Below are 14965 nucleotides of genomic sequence, written 5' to 3' on the forward strand. Positions count from 1 at the left end.
ACTGTTAGTAATTTCACATAAAAATCCGCAGTCTAGCAATCATACGTGATAATTAGACTGCAGATTTTATGCATTTATAGACTATGAAGCTCTGTGAAATACAATAAAAGACTAAACTTTCATCGAAACCAACGACTTTTTTATTTTATTCTTAACTCAATGACATACTTAAGAGAAAATAGAAATTCCTAATTTTGTTCTCGTGTTCAAGAATTACTTTATAAAATTTTATTTTGCATAAAAATCCGCAGTCTAGTGATAATATATTACTAATATCTATAAATAGAACATAAATATATCCTATTCAAGCAGAAGTATTCTGATGAAAGTATTCGGACAATCCACAAGGATAAAGAAAAATTAATTTCAGAGTAAATCCAACATATACTACCGGTCAAAAGTATCGGATCAGGTCTGATTCTATTATTCTACAAAGGTATAATAAAAGTAATGTGTTAAATCTAATAGGAAATGATCTGTATATGTACTTATTCCGTAACTTTTATTATATCGTAACAGAATAATACTATTCCATCAATCATGAACTATGGTCCCATACTTTTGGCCCAGAGTTGGGCAGTATTTTATTCGAATAATACATAGTGGAAATCAACAGAATCTAAAGGCACCATTCTGAGCTTTAAACATTTAATGAAATTAAACGATGGTTTGCCAAATGTCGATTCATTCCAGAAGAAGTATTATTTTGTTATAAAAATTGGAATTTCCACGTTTGAACAATTGAAAACGACGAAATGCTTTTTTTTATCTTTTATTCGTTATTCGAAGCTTTTTATCGAAATAATGAATTTACCCATCTCTGTTTTGGCCGGTAGTGTACATGTAAATTACAGTGTGTTGTATTGATATACGTATTATATAATAAATATACTGTATCTCGAAAGAAACTGTTATCCTCATCGCTCGACCAAACACTTTTACGACAGACCTTATAGACAGTTCGTCTAGACTCGCTCGAGCGACCTGGAAACACATCCTGCAATAATCCATCTGCTCCGTAAAACTAGTCAAATAAACCTAATACCCACGTCGTATAATATCACCTAGCATTAACCTTCAACGACTCGAAAGCTTGGTATAACTCAAAACCAGAATTTTCCTTATCGCGACGATCTTTATTCACGGACACCCTGTACGCTGAGATAAATTACTTTTATTGAAGTCATAAAAACCCTGCCTCTGGGCTGGCGCATAAACTGGGGACATATTCGATAAAAATTCTTTTTTTTTTACCCATACACACGTTCACTCGTGTGCGTATGCGTGTATTTTTCTTAAAGCAAATACCATGAAGTGTTGATGGGATATACATAGTGTACAGGGTGTAACAAAAGTGTTGCAGGTCCTTGAAAAGGGTCACTCGTGAGGTGATTTGGAACAAGTTTTTCCTTAGGAAAAATGTCATCCCAGGTTTAGTTCACGAGATATCAACGAGAAATCCCGACCAATCAGAGCTCGACCAGCAGACTCGTGTTCCGATTGGTCAGGATTCTTGGTTAATATCTCGTTAACAGAGTCTCGTTAACGTATCTTTCTTGCAGATCGTTTTCAAATAGCCCCAAAAGTAAAAGTCTAATGGGTTGAGATGATACACTTCGAACAGTTTCTTTAATCATCCATAACTCAAAAACTAAGATATACATATAGGACCAGGTCCGGATTAAGATTTTTTGTGGCCCAGGGTTATTAGATTCTGCAAGGACCCCCTTGGTTGAAAAGCGGGAGGGATTTTTGGTAATACAGCACACCAAAATACTTCAAATTTTAAATATTCAAGAATTGAAATGTATTTTAAATAAAATTAAATACCATTCAATCATAACGAAATTGAAGGTTCAGAATGGGGCCCTCCTGGAACGTGAGGCCGTATAGAACGTATGTTCATATAACGTTTTTTATTTATATTAGTATCTCCATTTATCCCCTGAAGTATTGACATGCATTTAAGAATCACCCTGTATATATTGCTGCATCGAAGAGAAGATGCTACCTGATCGTCTTTGTCGACGCCTTAGAAACACACGTAGGCTTGTTCAACCGCCTGGGTGGAATATTATCGTGGACGCGTCGTTACAATTTAATACGTTCGTTTCGTTTCTTTTTCGATTTCCAGGCTTACATTTCCTGTGCGTTGGGCGTGCACCGTGTCGGCTACGTAATGATCTGCTTCGGTGTGGTGAACGCGGTCTGCTCGCTGGTCTTCGGCTCCCTAATGAAGTTCGTCGGCAGACAGCCGTTGATGGCGCTGGGCGCCATCGTCCATGCTAGTCTTATCGTCGTGCTACTCCACTGGAAGCCGCACCCCGCGAACCCCTACGTGTTCTTCACTGTTTCTGGACTGTGGGGAGTCGGCGACGCAGTGTGGCAGACGCAAGTTAATGGTACGTATACTAGAGGCCCTTGAACACTATATCTCTTATCAAACCGGCCGCCAATTTTTCTTTTATTTTCGTCCTGCGTCTAGAACATTTATCGAAACGAAAATACAGCGTGAGTGTGTCGGTTTTTAACAACGATGATAATTCATGTACTCGTTGGATAACTTATTTTCGTATAATCACGGACGAAGTACAGGAGTAGACATTTCATCCAATGTATTTTTGCGGCCCACTTTTCTGAGGTTACGTACCCCATTTCCATTTTAGTGTTACTACCCACCGCAGATTCACCGTTCTCAAAACGTAGAGGTCGCTAAAATCATTATTTAGTGTCACTACCCACCGCAGATTCACCATTCTCAAAACGTAGAGGACGCTAAAATCATTATTTAGTGTCACTACCCACCGCAGATTCACCGTTTTCAAAACGTAGAGGTCGCTAAAATCATAGGCTTTTTAAGGTGTCGGTACTACAGTTTAGGTGGGCCACTAAGTCCCATAAGATGAAACGTTTACTCCTATATGTACATACCTTGTCTGTGGTATGATCTTATTGCGAAATGATACAGCAGACCAAAGTTGTCTCTGTTTTACGTTCCACATAAACAGAATAGATGGCGTTGGTTTCAGGGACGATTAGTCGCGTATCGAGGGCATAAACACACAAGCGTTGTAAAGCAATTTGTTATCGAATTGTGTATTTTTAGGAATCTTCCTTCATGGATTTTACATTATTGATGAACAATATGAAATTTCTTTCGCTTTCGTTCTCCATTGAACCGAGTTTATTCGCGATGGGTTGTTAATAACCTCGTAATGAATCGTTCATTAGAAATAAAGTATGAATGAAAAATGTAACGTGAACAATTAACACCATAGAAGCACATACATAGACTCTTCTTAGAAGTTCATCTCTATTTGCTGTCGAATTATCGTTCGAGTATTAATACATCACACTTCACGCCCAAATTGTCTTCTAATTGCTATTTCAACATTAGTCACTCATTCACTTAACGGTCTACTATTTTTTCAATTACTTAGCACTTCGTTTCTTCCGATTTTCCTGGCTTTCGATTCCTTCTTACGGGCTTCTTGCTAGGTTTCTTACTAGGCTTACGCTATTTCATTTTCGTCACGCCCCAATATAAAACGGCAAAAGCCTTAATATACCAACACGTTTTCAGGAAAAAAGAAAATGCTTTCTATGTAATTTAAAAATAGGCACGTTAAAACATTTATTAAAAGACTATCATAGGATATATACTAGCGTTTTAAGAGAGGAGGAAATAGTAGAAGGTAGGACAAATAAAGCGGTGATAAGCTGGTTAAGATTTATAGCCAAAAAAGTAAAAGCATAAGGAACGAAATAAACCAAAGGTAGATACGTCATATTGTACAACACATAAGTTCACCCGGAAATGGACTCGGTTTCTACATATAACATTTTTTGTTTTATTAACGCCCAAACCCTGAAATCGTTCTTTAAAAATTATGAGACGGATGTTATATACTGTATCTTTTTATTTTGAGGTCGAAAACATCAGTATTAAACAGACCAAATTGTTTTCATTCTCTCCTTTTTTGAAATTTATTTTTGGACGGAATACTTGCATTTCTCAACTGAAAACGCGGAGGTCAATTAAAAAATCAATTACTGCCAGTGTTCCTAATACTGTCACTTTATTTATTTCATTTAATAACAGCGTAACGTATAAACAATTGAGTACAAAAAAATGTCATTATTGAATTGGGACTTTGATTTACATAAAAACAAATAAATACATGTACTTGTGTATACCTGGTATTTTTGAAATTAATGTTGAAAGATGAAAGTGCAATTTGAGTATTAAAAACGCGTCTACGTAAGTAGGAAGTGATGGCGAAATGATAGTAATGAAGAAGATGCAATTTTACTATTCAACCTACGTTTATTGTACAAAATGAATTCTTACAGTACATAAGAATTAGTTTAATTTTTGTGGTGACAGCCATAGGGACATTGGGATTACTCGGAGATTTTAATTAATTATGAATTAATTCTTTATATTTAATGTATGAAACTATTATCTGCTTAACAAAAAAGAAGTTAAATAATACTATGTTACAAACTGTGACGTTTTTAAATTAAGCAACACGTAAAATGATTATATGAAGTTACGCTACAATCTTAAGGTGGTAATAATTGGCCCATCTACCGCCCTAAATATTATTACTAATGGATTTTCATTGCTCGATTGTTCACAGGCTTGTACGGCACGCTGTTCAGGCGTAACAAGGAGGCCGCGTTCTCGAACTACAGGCTATGGGAGAGCGCCGGTTTCGTGATAGCGTACGCGTACAGCACCCATCTGTGCGCCCGCATGAAGCTGTACGTCATGTTCACCGTGCTGATCATTGGTAGCATCGGGTACATCATTGTGGAGCTGTTGCACAGGCGTAAGCAGAAAAGGCTGAAGGCGATCGCCGAGGATCCGAAAGCGGCCCAAGCAGAGGCGAATCAGATGGAGGAAACGGACGACGAGAAGGACGATATCGACGACGATATCATTATCACCCACCTCTGAACCTAGCACACCGGCCAGGAAAAGCTCATCCAAGTGCTCGGTCCCGGGTCGACACTCTCTCTCTCTCTCTCTCTCTCTCTCTCTATCTCTCTCTCTCTCTCTCTCTCTCTCTTCCTTCCCCCCTCTATCACATTCTTCCTTATCGGTCTCCTTGAAACACGGGTCCAATGATTTTCCGCCGGCGACATCGATAATCCGACAAGGAAAATTGTAAACGCGTTAATTATCAACCGTAGGGAAGCGTAAGGGACAAAACACGTGGTCCTTTCGGATGAATCGAGAGAGTGGGAAATTTGATCGGTGACACGAAGGTACGCGGAACACGTGACCTTCCCCCCTACATGGTTACCACCGTGTCACTGGTAGTGGTATTTTACCCGCAGGGGTCCCGTACAATTCGCTAATCGTCCATCTTGAATTGGATGTTCGAACGGCTATTTCGTGTCGTGTCGAAATCTTTTCAAAACACCGTGTTAACGTAATTCTCTTCTTTGAATCTTAATTCCATACACGCTCGATAGTTTCCAATTTCTTTCTTTCTTTCTTTTTCTCTTCTTTTTAATTTATTGGACTCTCGAAGTTCTACCCTTTGTATGGACAATTGTATGAGTCACACACACAGACACACACACACACACACACACACATATATACAGACATATCGTAGAACGAAAGAAAGAAACCGATTCAGAGAACCTTAACGAAGAGCATTGGAGGGTATAAACAGAAACGAGGAGTCAGACTCCACTCCGAGCTCACAACGATTCGACCAACCCTGTTTACGAATTGCGTGCCCTCACGGTGCTAGAACCGCTTTTCGATGATGTATCTCGTCCATATGCGCGACATGGTCCCTTGAAATCGTGACTTTCGATGCGATTCAACCAACAAAGCATCGAGAGTTCCGAGTGTTGTGAATTCGACTCTGGTTAGTACAAAAAAAAAAAACAAAGAAGATCGAGCAAAATCGCCTGCAACGTATGTGTGTGTGTGCATATTACATCGATGGACATCCACGGGAAGCAAAAAGAAGAGAAGAAAGAAGCAAAGAAACTCGAATTATTCGAGTATATTACCCGTTATATTTGTATATCTGTAAGATGTAAGATCCCCCATCTCCCTCCATTTCGCCACTATGTGGAAGCACTTCGTAACAACTTGCCATTAGGTCTTATCGGAATTGTGTCTCGATTTGTGATAGGGATCGGATGTTCCTGGCGGAACGGTTCGATCGCGGAACCGCTTATCTTGTATATACATATACATATAATATATATATACAGGGTGTCTCAGGTAATTCCATCACTTTAAATAACGTCTTAACAGTACACTTATGAAAATTTGGGGGCATGGAACTTAAATGAAATCAAGGGGCACATCTTACAAGGTGCGTGCTTTTTTGTGCCATTGATCGATATTTACAAAATAATCTTTAATACGTACTTACTATCTGAAAGCTATAGGTGCTTGAACGGTACCCCTTAACTTCAATACAGCGGTTTCAATACAGTAATTATTTTGCAAATATCTCGTTAGTTATCAAATTTAGGACGTATGAAGGTTAACACATTTGTACTCAGAATTTGATACTCTATCGATCCATGGCACAAAAATGAGGTCATTCCATTAAAAAAAATCAAGGTGACCTTGAAATCTCTGAAATGCCTCCATCCACAAAAAAGTACGTACCTTATAACATGTGCCCCTTGATGCCATTTAAGATCCACGCCTCAATATTTTCATAAAGTATACCGTTAAGTCTTTATTCGAACTTATCGAGTTACCTGAGACACCCTGTATATGTGTACATGGATAGAGCAGTTGTGTATAGACGGTGAAAACGGATTGATGTTCTTTTTTTTCGAGCATGTATAATTCTTGGTCGTCGACACCAGGCACCCCCTCCCCCTCTCCACCCCTGATCTGTGACCGATTCTCGCTGACTTCCTTTCGACGATCTCCGGGGTCTGCACGGCCGGAAACGAGGCGAAACCACCGTTAGAGCCTGCCCAATTGGCAAACACCGAACTCTTGTCTCCCGACCACCCTTCAGTTCCGGACGAACTGTCGCGGAAAGAACACGGCAAATTGTACCGACGCCCACTTAGTTACCTAATTGTAATTCCTCCGATTCAGATCTCTGTACAGGACTCGCGGCGAGTTTTTTTTTTTTTTTAGATTCTTTTTGTCCATTGGAGCGAAGCAGGCTGGGTCTGTTGTGTTGTTTATTGTATTCGAAGCAGGGCTGTGCGTCTGCATGCTTAATCGACGAACGAAAAGGAACGAAAAGAAGATCGCAACTCGGTCGAAGGAGTGAACGCTTCCGAGTGAAACTGTTCTCTCGTGTGTGTGTGTGTGTTTGTATATATTTCGCGCGTGCACCACCTCAGAATGTCTCTCGGGAGAACGTTCAGTTTGATATTACGCTGGATCGCGGATGTTGGTGTATCACGTTTCTATTCTACGATTCACGATTTCTCATTCGACTAACCTATACGGGAACAAGTGTTGAAACGGAGAAATTTCTTATCTTTGGCGAGGATTCATTTCTTTCTCTTTTTTTTTTATTCGATTAGAAATCATTTGCGCGAAACACATCGCGGATGGTAACATCGAATAGCGTGTCCATCCGCTGTCTAGATATGTATGGTACACTTTTAACGCGCGCGCGCACAAGTGAAATCGTCGTGGAAAGAGTCTTAATCGCGTTAGGAAGAGTATCGGAAGGATCGCACACAAACGTGTATTAGCGGTTTATTTAGATATTAAGCAACATTGTAGTCGATAATTTAACGATATATTAGTTCACGTTGGAAACAAAAAATTCATTGTATCGATCACCCCTTTTGTTTCGTGGATTCGATGAAAGTGTTGAGAGAGGTATGGGCCTTCGTTTGTCACGGGAACAAAAAAGAAAAACGAAAAGGAAAAGATTCATTGAACCGAGTCTCACCAGAATAACGTCATCGTTGTTGTTAGAAACGTAAGTGAAAGCCGCCCCCCGACCCCACAGGAAAATGTGTTACAGTGGACTCTAGCTATATTGCCATGGTCGGGACTGTAGGGGAGTAAAATGGCAATGAGTTCAAAGCCCCCTCCATGCTAAGTTCTATCGTCATAGCCTCGGTTTCAGCGCCTGCGCAAAAGCTGGTTCGTGCTGGTGCGCCGGCGTACGCAACGTAGTGGGAGAACGAATTTGTGTGGTCAAAAGTATATGTGAGGGGGAAGTGCCACGGGTGGCAATATATTTAGTGGCAATATAGTTAGAGTCCATTGTATGTATCGGTATATGAATTCTTGTCTGTATACCGAAGTATCGAATCAGTATTCGTTAGCCCACGATCGAATTGTATTACGCGTTTAGTTTTTACGTATCACCGACGATCACGTATGATGAACATACCGACATATTGTATATCGTAACGGCGTCTCTACCCAGCAATATGTATTCCGTCCACCAATCGACAAGATTGCTCAAGGATCTTTAACCGTAAGATTAACCGAATTAAACGTATCTGTCGCACCTATATATATATTTTAAATATATATATATATATATAGGTTTTTTATATATTTATATGTATATATATACATATTATATATGTATGTACATGTATATGTGTGTATATATACATATATACGTAATATATAAAGTATACGTTGCCGTTTCGATGGAGCTCGAAATGCAATCTTTTTCAAGTTCCCGAAAAAAATGAAAACGAAAGTATTCGCACGATTCCGACAGCAATCAGCGTCGCCCGAACAAAATTTTCATTAGTACGTTTGTCTTCCATCAAATGGCTCGATTTGTATTGTTAACATGTTTTTTTTTTTTTTTGATAGTTCAATAGACGTAGAAAATGAACCAGAGACCGCGTAATTTTTTTATTCCCTTGACGAAATGTCTGCGCCAGAATGGATATTCGAGGAAAGTGCTAAATATAATATAATCTTTATAAATTATTAAAGATATTGAACGGCCAAATTTCCTGTTTTCGAACAGTCGACAGCAATTGTTTATTATAGAAGTTGCGATAGAATATTTGTCAGTTATTATTTTACTGGTGGGGGAGCATTACTCCAAAGAGGACGCTTTGGGCGCCATCTTTAACCTCTTGTCTTATGTCTTATAATTATAACATCGAGTTAGATTCGTTTTGACGATTTCGAAATCGACACAGCAAATATGAACATTATTCGAAAAACCACGTTTATGGTATTAACATTTAACATTTTAGAGTAAATGTCCAGTTGCGATGAGTACAGAATTCCTTTCATTTCTGGGCAACTATCGACACCAAAGTAATACTGAATACTGTAGATGTCAAGAAAACCGTAAGGCAAGAGGTTAAAAGTCTGTCGAATGCAGTTAAAGGAATTGTGGCCTTGAAACGTTCCTTAGAGATATAAATCTGTTTTTAATTTTTTTGTATGTATTTGATACAGAATCCGCTACGGAGAGTGTAGATTTTTCCTGCACACAGAATACATGATAGGAACATATCAGAAAGTGTGGATACAGAACCATTTTCCTCGCGATTCAGTATCTAAAATGTGAAACAATTACATAGTCGATAAAGATTGTTGCCATTGCAACATCGTGGAATTTCTCGCCTTTTCGACCAACAACAAAATTCGGAATGGACGAGGATCAAGGAACAAAAGAGTGCAATCTGCTGAAATAGACGTAAACGAATTTTAATTAAAATATTCGATATAACGTGAGTGTATATTACGAACCATGTTTCTTGTGTTTCGTAAATTAGTGTTTATTTACAGATTTTTCCTTTTTCGAATAGATCAATTAGGCCACTTGAGCAAAGTAACTTAACATAGATATACTTAATTACTCGAGAATTCATTGAGTCACAGGATTACTTAAATTTCTAACGTATCCTCGCTGTTTGAAGAAATACGAGCTTTTTTTCGCGGAATAAATTCTAACAGCTAACAACTATCGGTAAGTGATACTCAATTGAAATTTACTTAATTCTACGGTCGAATTTGTACAAACTCTCGCGTTAGATTGTGTGAATGTGCGTGCACCGTTTTGCAAAATATAAATGTACTATATATTTAGTTTTCAGTTTGTGCAAGCTTGTGCCTACCCGCACGTATCGGAATTAATAATTTATCTATTTTTTTTTTGTCGGTTATAGAAACTTTTGTCAATAACTTTTACCATTACAAATGTCTAATTGACGTTATTGATAACTCTACTTCTCAACCAGAGTATGCTTGTTAAAATGACTCGTTGTGCATAGACTAAAAGGTATTTTTATTCCTGAACTGAAATCAATTCAATAATCATCTCAGTATCTTGAAACCTAGACGATATTAAGTTTTCGTTAATTTAGAAAGATATGTCTAGAGAATTTGAAATGTAATGTAATTTAACATTTCATTTCTTACCGTACCGTAATTCTTCAATTGACAAATACTTCGATTTAATATCATTGGCATTAATATTGCTAATAATAAAAGCATTATTAACATTGGAAATTTTCAAATTCAACGAAGTGCTTAAAATAACATTTGAATATCGCTTTAACAACTGATAACAATTAAGTATCGTTCAAGAAGAAACATTCAAAGAATCATATCCGCTTCAATTGACATAACCTTTGCACTCCAAATTCAACTTTTTGCAAATCAAATTCTCCCGTTTGCAAATCAAATTCATCCTTTCACAAATTAAATAATTATATATTTATATGAAATATTATATATTTATCAAAATTATGCGCCCTAGCAATTAACAATCTAGTTGTCCTTGTGATCATTTGAGTGGGTGATTTATTTTTATTCCTATAATTTTGATAATCTGTGTTTCGAAATTTTACTTTCAAGTGCATTTGTTTAAACGTTCTTTCATTACTTTTTATTTCGGAAATTGCAAAAGGTTGAATTTGATGTGCAAAAGGGTGAATTTCATCTGCAAAAAGGTAAATTTGATTTGCAAACGGGTGAACTTGGAATGCAAAACCAATAAAAAAGTAACATATTGAACATACTAACTTATTATACATATTAATAATATATATTGAAATGTACATTAAAATCTATAAACTCGTCTAACTGGAAGATATAATTTAAACCTAACTGCTGTTTCTGCAAAAAAATAAATGATATCCGCAAAAGCAATCCTTCGGATCTGTTCTATAATATTATGTATAAAATATAGCGTGATATGTATGTACCAAAAATGATGGATACAATTAGTAACATTCACGTGTCTAGCAGTAATATCACGGAGAAGAATAGGATTCCGTTTGCATATTGTCAAACACATTAAAACAATGTCGATTATCTTATGTGCGCGTAATAAACGTATGTATTCCGAGTCACGTAAGAACAGATGGAAATTAGCGATAAAGTATCAGCAGCTTCCTTGTTTCCTTTGTTCGTTGATAATTTACTTCTTCGTGCAAACTAATGTCATCCGCATGCTCGTGTCGTGTCTCGATAAAAATTGACTATGTGTCGCTTAACTATATTCGATATGTTATTTACTTATCTCGCGTTAATCTCACAACCAACCGAAATCCATCCCCGTCAATTGATAGAACCGTTGGTTGAATGGACGATAAAAATCTCTCAATCGTTGTATTGCTACGGGGTCTATGTAAGGGTGGCTACGACCCTTGTTCTTACCTTAAAAATCACACACGATACTATTAAAACATTAGAATTAACATGGAGATACGATAGATGCACCAGTAAATGAACAGTATACAAGGTGGCCCATTTAAATTGACCCACTCAACGTGGGGTACGAGATAATACTCGACGATAGTAAAAAATGTTTCAGATAATAGTTAAATGGTATCAGGAGACACACTTTTTAATGTAAGTAACTTTTTTTTATGTGGACGCGTTACAGGTTATGTAAAGGTCAACCTTGTTTTTTAAAATGGAATCGTATATTTTTTATTGCTATAAGTGATTTAGTACTTTATGCGGAGAATTACGAGTAGCATCGAATAGTGCATTAAAAAATATACTATTCCATTTAACAAAAGAAAATTGACCGTCATATGACCTCTGCGCGTCCACATGGAAAAAGTTACTCACATCAGACAGTGTGTCCCCCGATACCATTTGGCTTTTGTATGAAATATTTTTTAATGTCGTTAATAATTTCGGAGATATTCGAGTAGGCCGATTTTCATGGATCACCCTGTATATAAAAACGAATAAATTAAGTTATTAAAATAAGCAAATGATTAAAATATTGATTCCTTTCAATTCCTTGTTTCGTATTCGAACAATTTTCACGCCATTGGTTAGTAATGTTCATTTACTCAATATCATGAAATCTGTATATTTTCTTTTCACTTTAGTTAATCACATTTTATCAATTTGTCAAATTCAGATCTATACGTTATAAAAATGTATAGATATTAAAAAATCTAATTTTCATGTGTCAAATATTTATTAATAATATTATCATTGATAATTGGACTTCAACAATTACAAAATCTCTTAAATGTTCATTGATTGCTGTGTTTACCCTATTACGTATGTACGAAAGTAAGTAATTTCAGTTTACAGACATCACGAATCTGACATTCATAGTAAAATAAAAGTAGAAGTCCATACATACATATAATACAAAGTGAAATAAAAGTACAAGTAAAAATAAATAGACGAATTTTCTTAATAATAGAAATAGACTTACCAAGGCAATGGGGAGTTGGACGTTCCTCAGATTTGAGCAGACAGGGAAATCCCTTCGTGGCATTAAAATAAAAGTGTCTCTCGCAAATGACTCGCTTTAGGCCCAAGAAATCCTGCACCCTCGTGATCTCCGCCACTGGATCGACGATCAATCTTTCCCCCGATACGAATAAAAATTGCGAGAGCGGAAAGTAGTGGAGCCATCTTTCTAGATGTCGCGCGTATACACCGATTTTCAATGGTACCCACGACGTGTCCACGATCTTCGATCCGTTCAGAAACGCGAGATCCTCGAACCTCGGCATGTTGGCTCGTTTGCTTCGCACTTGGGTATAATCGGATATGGCTCGTGTGACAGGATCCCTAACTACTAGAATTAATTTCATTGCCGGATTCATGCGTTGAACTCTTCGCGGTACCTCGCTGGTCACGAAATAAGATGGCGTCTTCTCCATCGTGATCTGAGTGGCAAGAGTCGGGGGCATTCGGTGTCTGTAAAATGCCCCGGAAAGAATTCATGGTCCAGTTGTATATATTTAAAAAGTTGAAATTAAAAAACCCAACCAGATGGACAGAAATATAAATATTGCGATAATATATTCATTAGGGTGGTGCTTAAAATTCAATTTTTAAAATATTGCTTTGGGTACCTTGCCATTTTGTTCTCTGTGCTGAGAAATGGGCCTGGTGAAAATTCTATTACATTTCATAATATTTTAGAGGTTGCTACCCGTTTATTAATATTTTGAATAACGAATCCGTACACCAGGCTCTCTATAAATCTTAGAATCTCATTTATGGAGTATTTGTAATAGTATTTGTTGCTGTAAGTTAAGCACATTCCGACAGAAATATCTTCACATTGAGACTTTATTAGCCTAATGATGTTATTTGCGACATAGATGTTTATAAATGTGAATTGACTATTCTTTAAACTTGTTGGTTCACAAAGTTGTTTTGTAATAATATACCAGTATTAAATAAATGTGTTAAAATCATAATAAAGTGAACGCACCAATGAACGAACAGTTAAAAAGTTTACCAACTATTAAAGTCGAATTTTAAATGATAATAGTATTAGTAAATATTGCCATATGCAAATTACATTTTTTAATATCGATACATTTTCATAACGCACAGTTTTCAACTTCAAAAATTGGAAAAATGTAATTAATTAAATTAAAAAGAAAAATACAGATTTCACCAATGAATAAACAATATTAACTACTATTAAGTAAATGCACACTTCTGTCTGAAATCAATATTTAATTACTTGCTTATTTCAATAACTTAATTTACTCGTTTTTATATAAAATATTCATTCACTGGTACGTGTTCATTTACTGGTACATCCACCCCATGTCCAAAAGGAAATTGGATTCTTTTTCCTAAAAAGCACAAAATTCAATGGTTGGTAGCAACCCCTAATAATTTAATGAAAAAGATACAACAGTACCATATTACTCATTAGTGTACATATTGGGTGTGTTCGCCCCGTGAAAAAATAAAAATATTTTTTTTTATTGATAAGCACCACCCCAATATTTATGGGACACGCACCTGTACCAATGAAATCCCTTGATGTAATGGTGATCGAAAAAGTGCACCTCCGATCCAGCGGCACGAATCGCGGGATGCAATCTCAGGAACTCTAGCAAAGCTCTAGTCCCGCCTTTCTTGACGCCGATTATCAAAGCGGTCGGCAACTGTTTGCTGGGCATTAAACCTTGTTGTTTTAAGATCTGATACGTTCGCGGGCCGGCCAAGTTCCCTTCTTTAACGCTGCTGTTGCCTGTCCAAAGTGACACCATTTGAAGTTTCGATAGCTTTTTGTGTTTCGGTTCGACATCGTTTATCAAAGAGGTATCCTTGGCGTATGGATGGTCCAGATTTTGATTGTGTGTTTGTGTAGAAGAAATTGAGTTTCTGGGTTTCTGTGAGGTCGGTTTGCCAGCCAGGCCGGCGAGAAGTAACGAATTGTCGATTAGAAAGATCCAGATTAGAATTACCAAAAAGCAGGCTGGAACTATGATCTTTTTCGACCAGGGCCCTTTTCTGAGTTCCATCCTGAACTTAAGAATCGTCGTATTTCACGGGCATCCTGGATTCCATTCTATCGAGCTTTCAGTCTTCTGCTTTCATATTGATATGTTCGGATGCGTATCTTTGTATTTATCATATCTACAAACAATTGCAATAATATTTTTCATACATATGTGTAAGTGGATCATTAACAGAGTGTTCGTTCTGGTCTTAGAATTTCGACGTTAATAGAAGAATCGAAAGAGATATTTTGCAAAATCAATAGTTTTATAGAAAAAT

At 37.0% G+C, this 14965-nt stretch overlaps 2 protein-coding genes across 2 annotated transcripts in view; one reads left to right on the top strand and one right to left on the bottom strand.

The window, feature by feature from the left end:
• Positions 1-5295, top strand: part of LOC107191906 (UNC93-like protein) — a 62218-nt gene extending 56923 nt beyond the window's left edge. Inside the window, exons 5-6 of the mRNA XM_015581050.1 lie at positions 2135-2402; positions 4644-5295. Coding sequence (XP_015436536.1) covers positions 2135-2402; positions 4644-4963 — 588 coding nt within the window. The 3' untranslated portion in view covers positions 4964-5295. The remainder of the gene's footprint in view (positions 1-2134; positions 2403-4643) is intronic.
• A 6123-nt stretch (positions 5296-11418) lies between these two features.
• Positions 11419-14730, bottom strand: LOC107191939 (heparan sulfate glucosamine 3-O-sulfotransferase 6). Its single transcript, XM_015581091.1, has 3 exons — positions 14204-14730; positions 12645-13135; positions 11419-11617 (listed from the first exon to the last, which is right to left on the bottom strand). The coding sequence occupies exons 1-3, from the start codon at positions 14707-14709 to the stop codon at positions 11493-11495; spliced, it is 1122 nt and encodes a 373-aa protein (XP_015436577.1). The 5' UTR covers positions 14710-14730; the 3' UTR covers positions 11419-11492.
• Between the last annotated feature and the right edge of the window lie 235 nt (positions 14731-14965).

Source organism: Dufourea novaeangliae, unplaced genomic scaffold (genome assembly GCF_001272555.1).
Source record: "Dufourea novaeangliae isolate 0120121106 unplaced genomic scaffold, ASM127255v1 scaffold248, whole genome shotgun sequence".
Taxonomy (NCBI): domain Eukaryota; kingdom Metazoa; phylum Arthropoda; class Insecta; order Hymenoptera; family Halictidae; genus Dufourea; species Dufourea novaeangliae.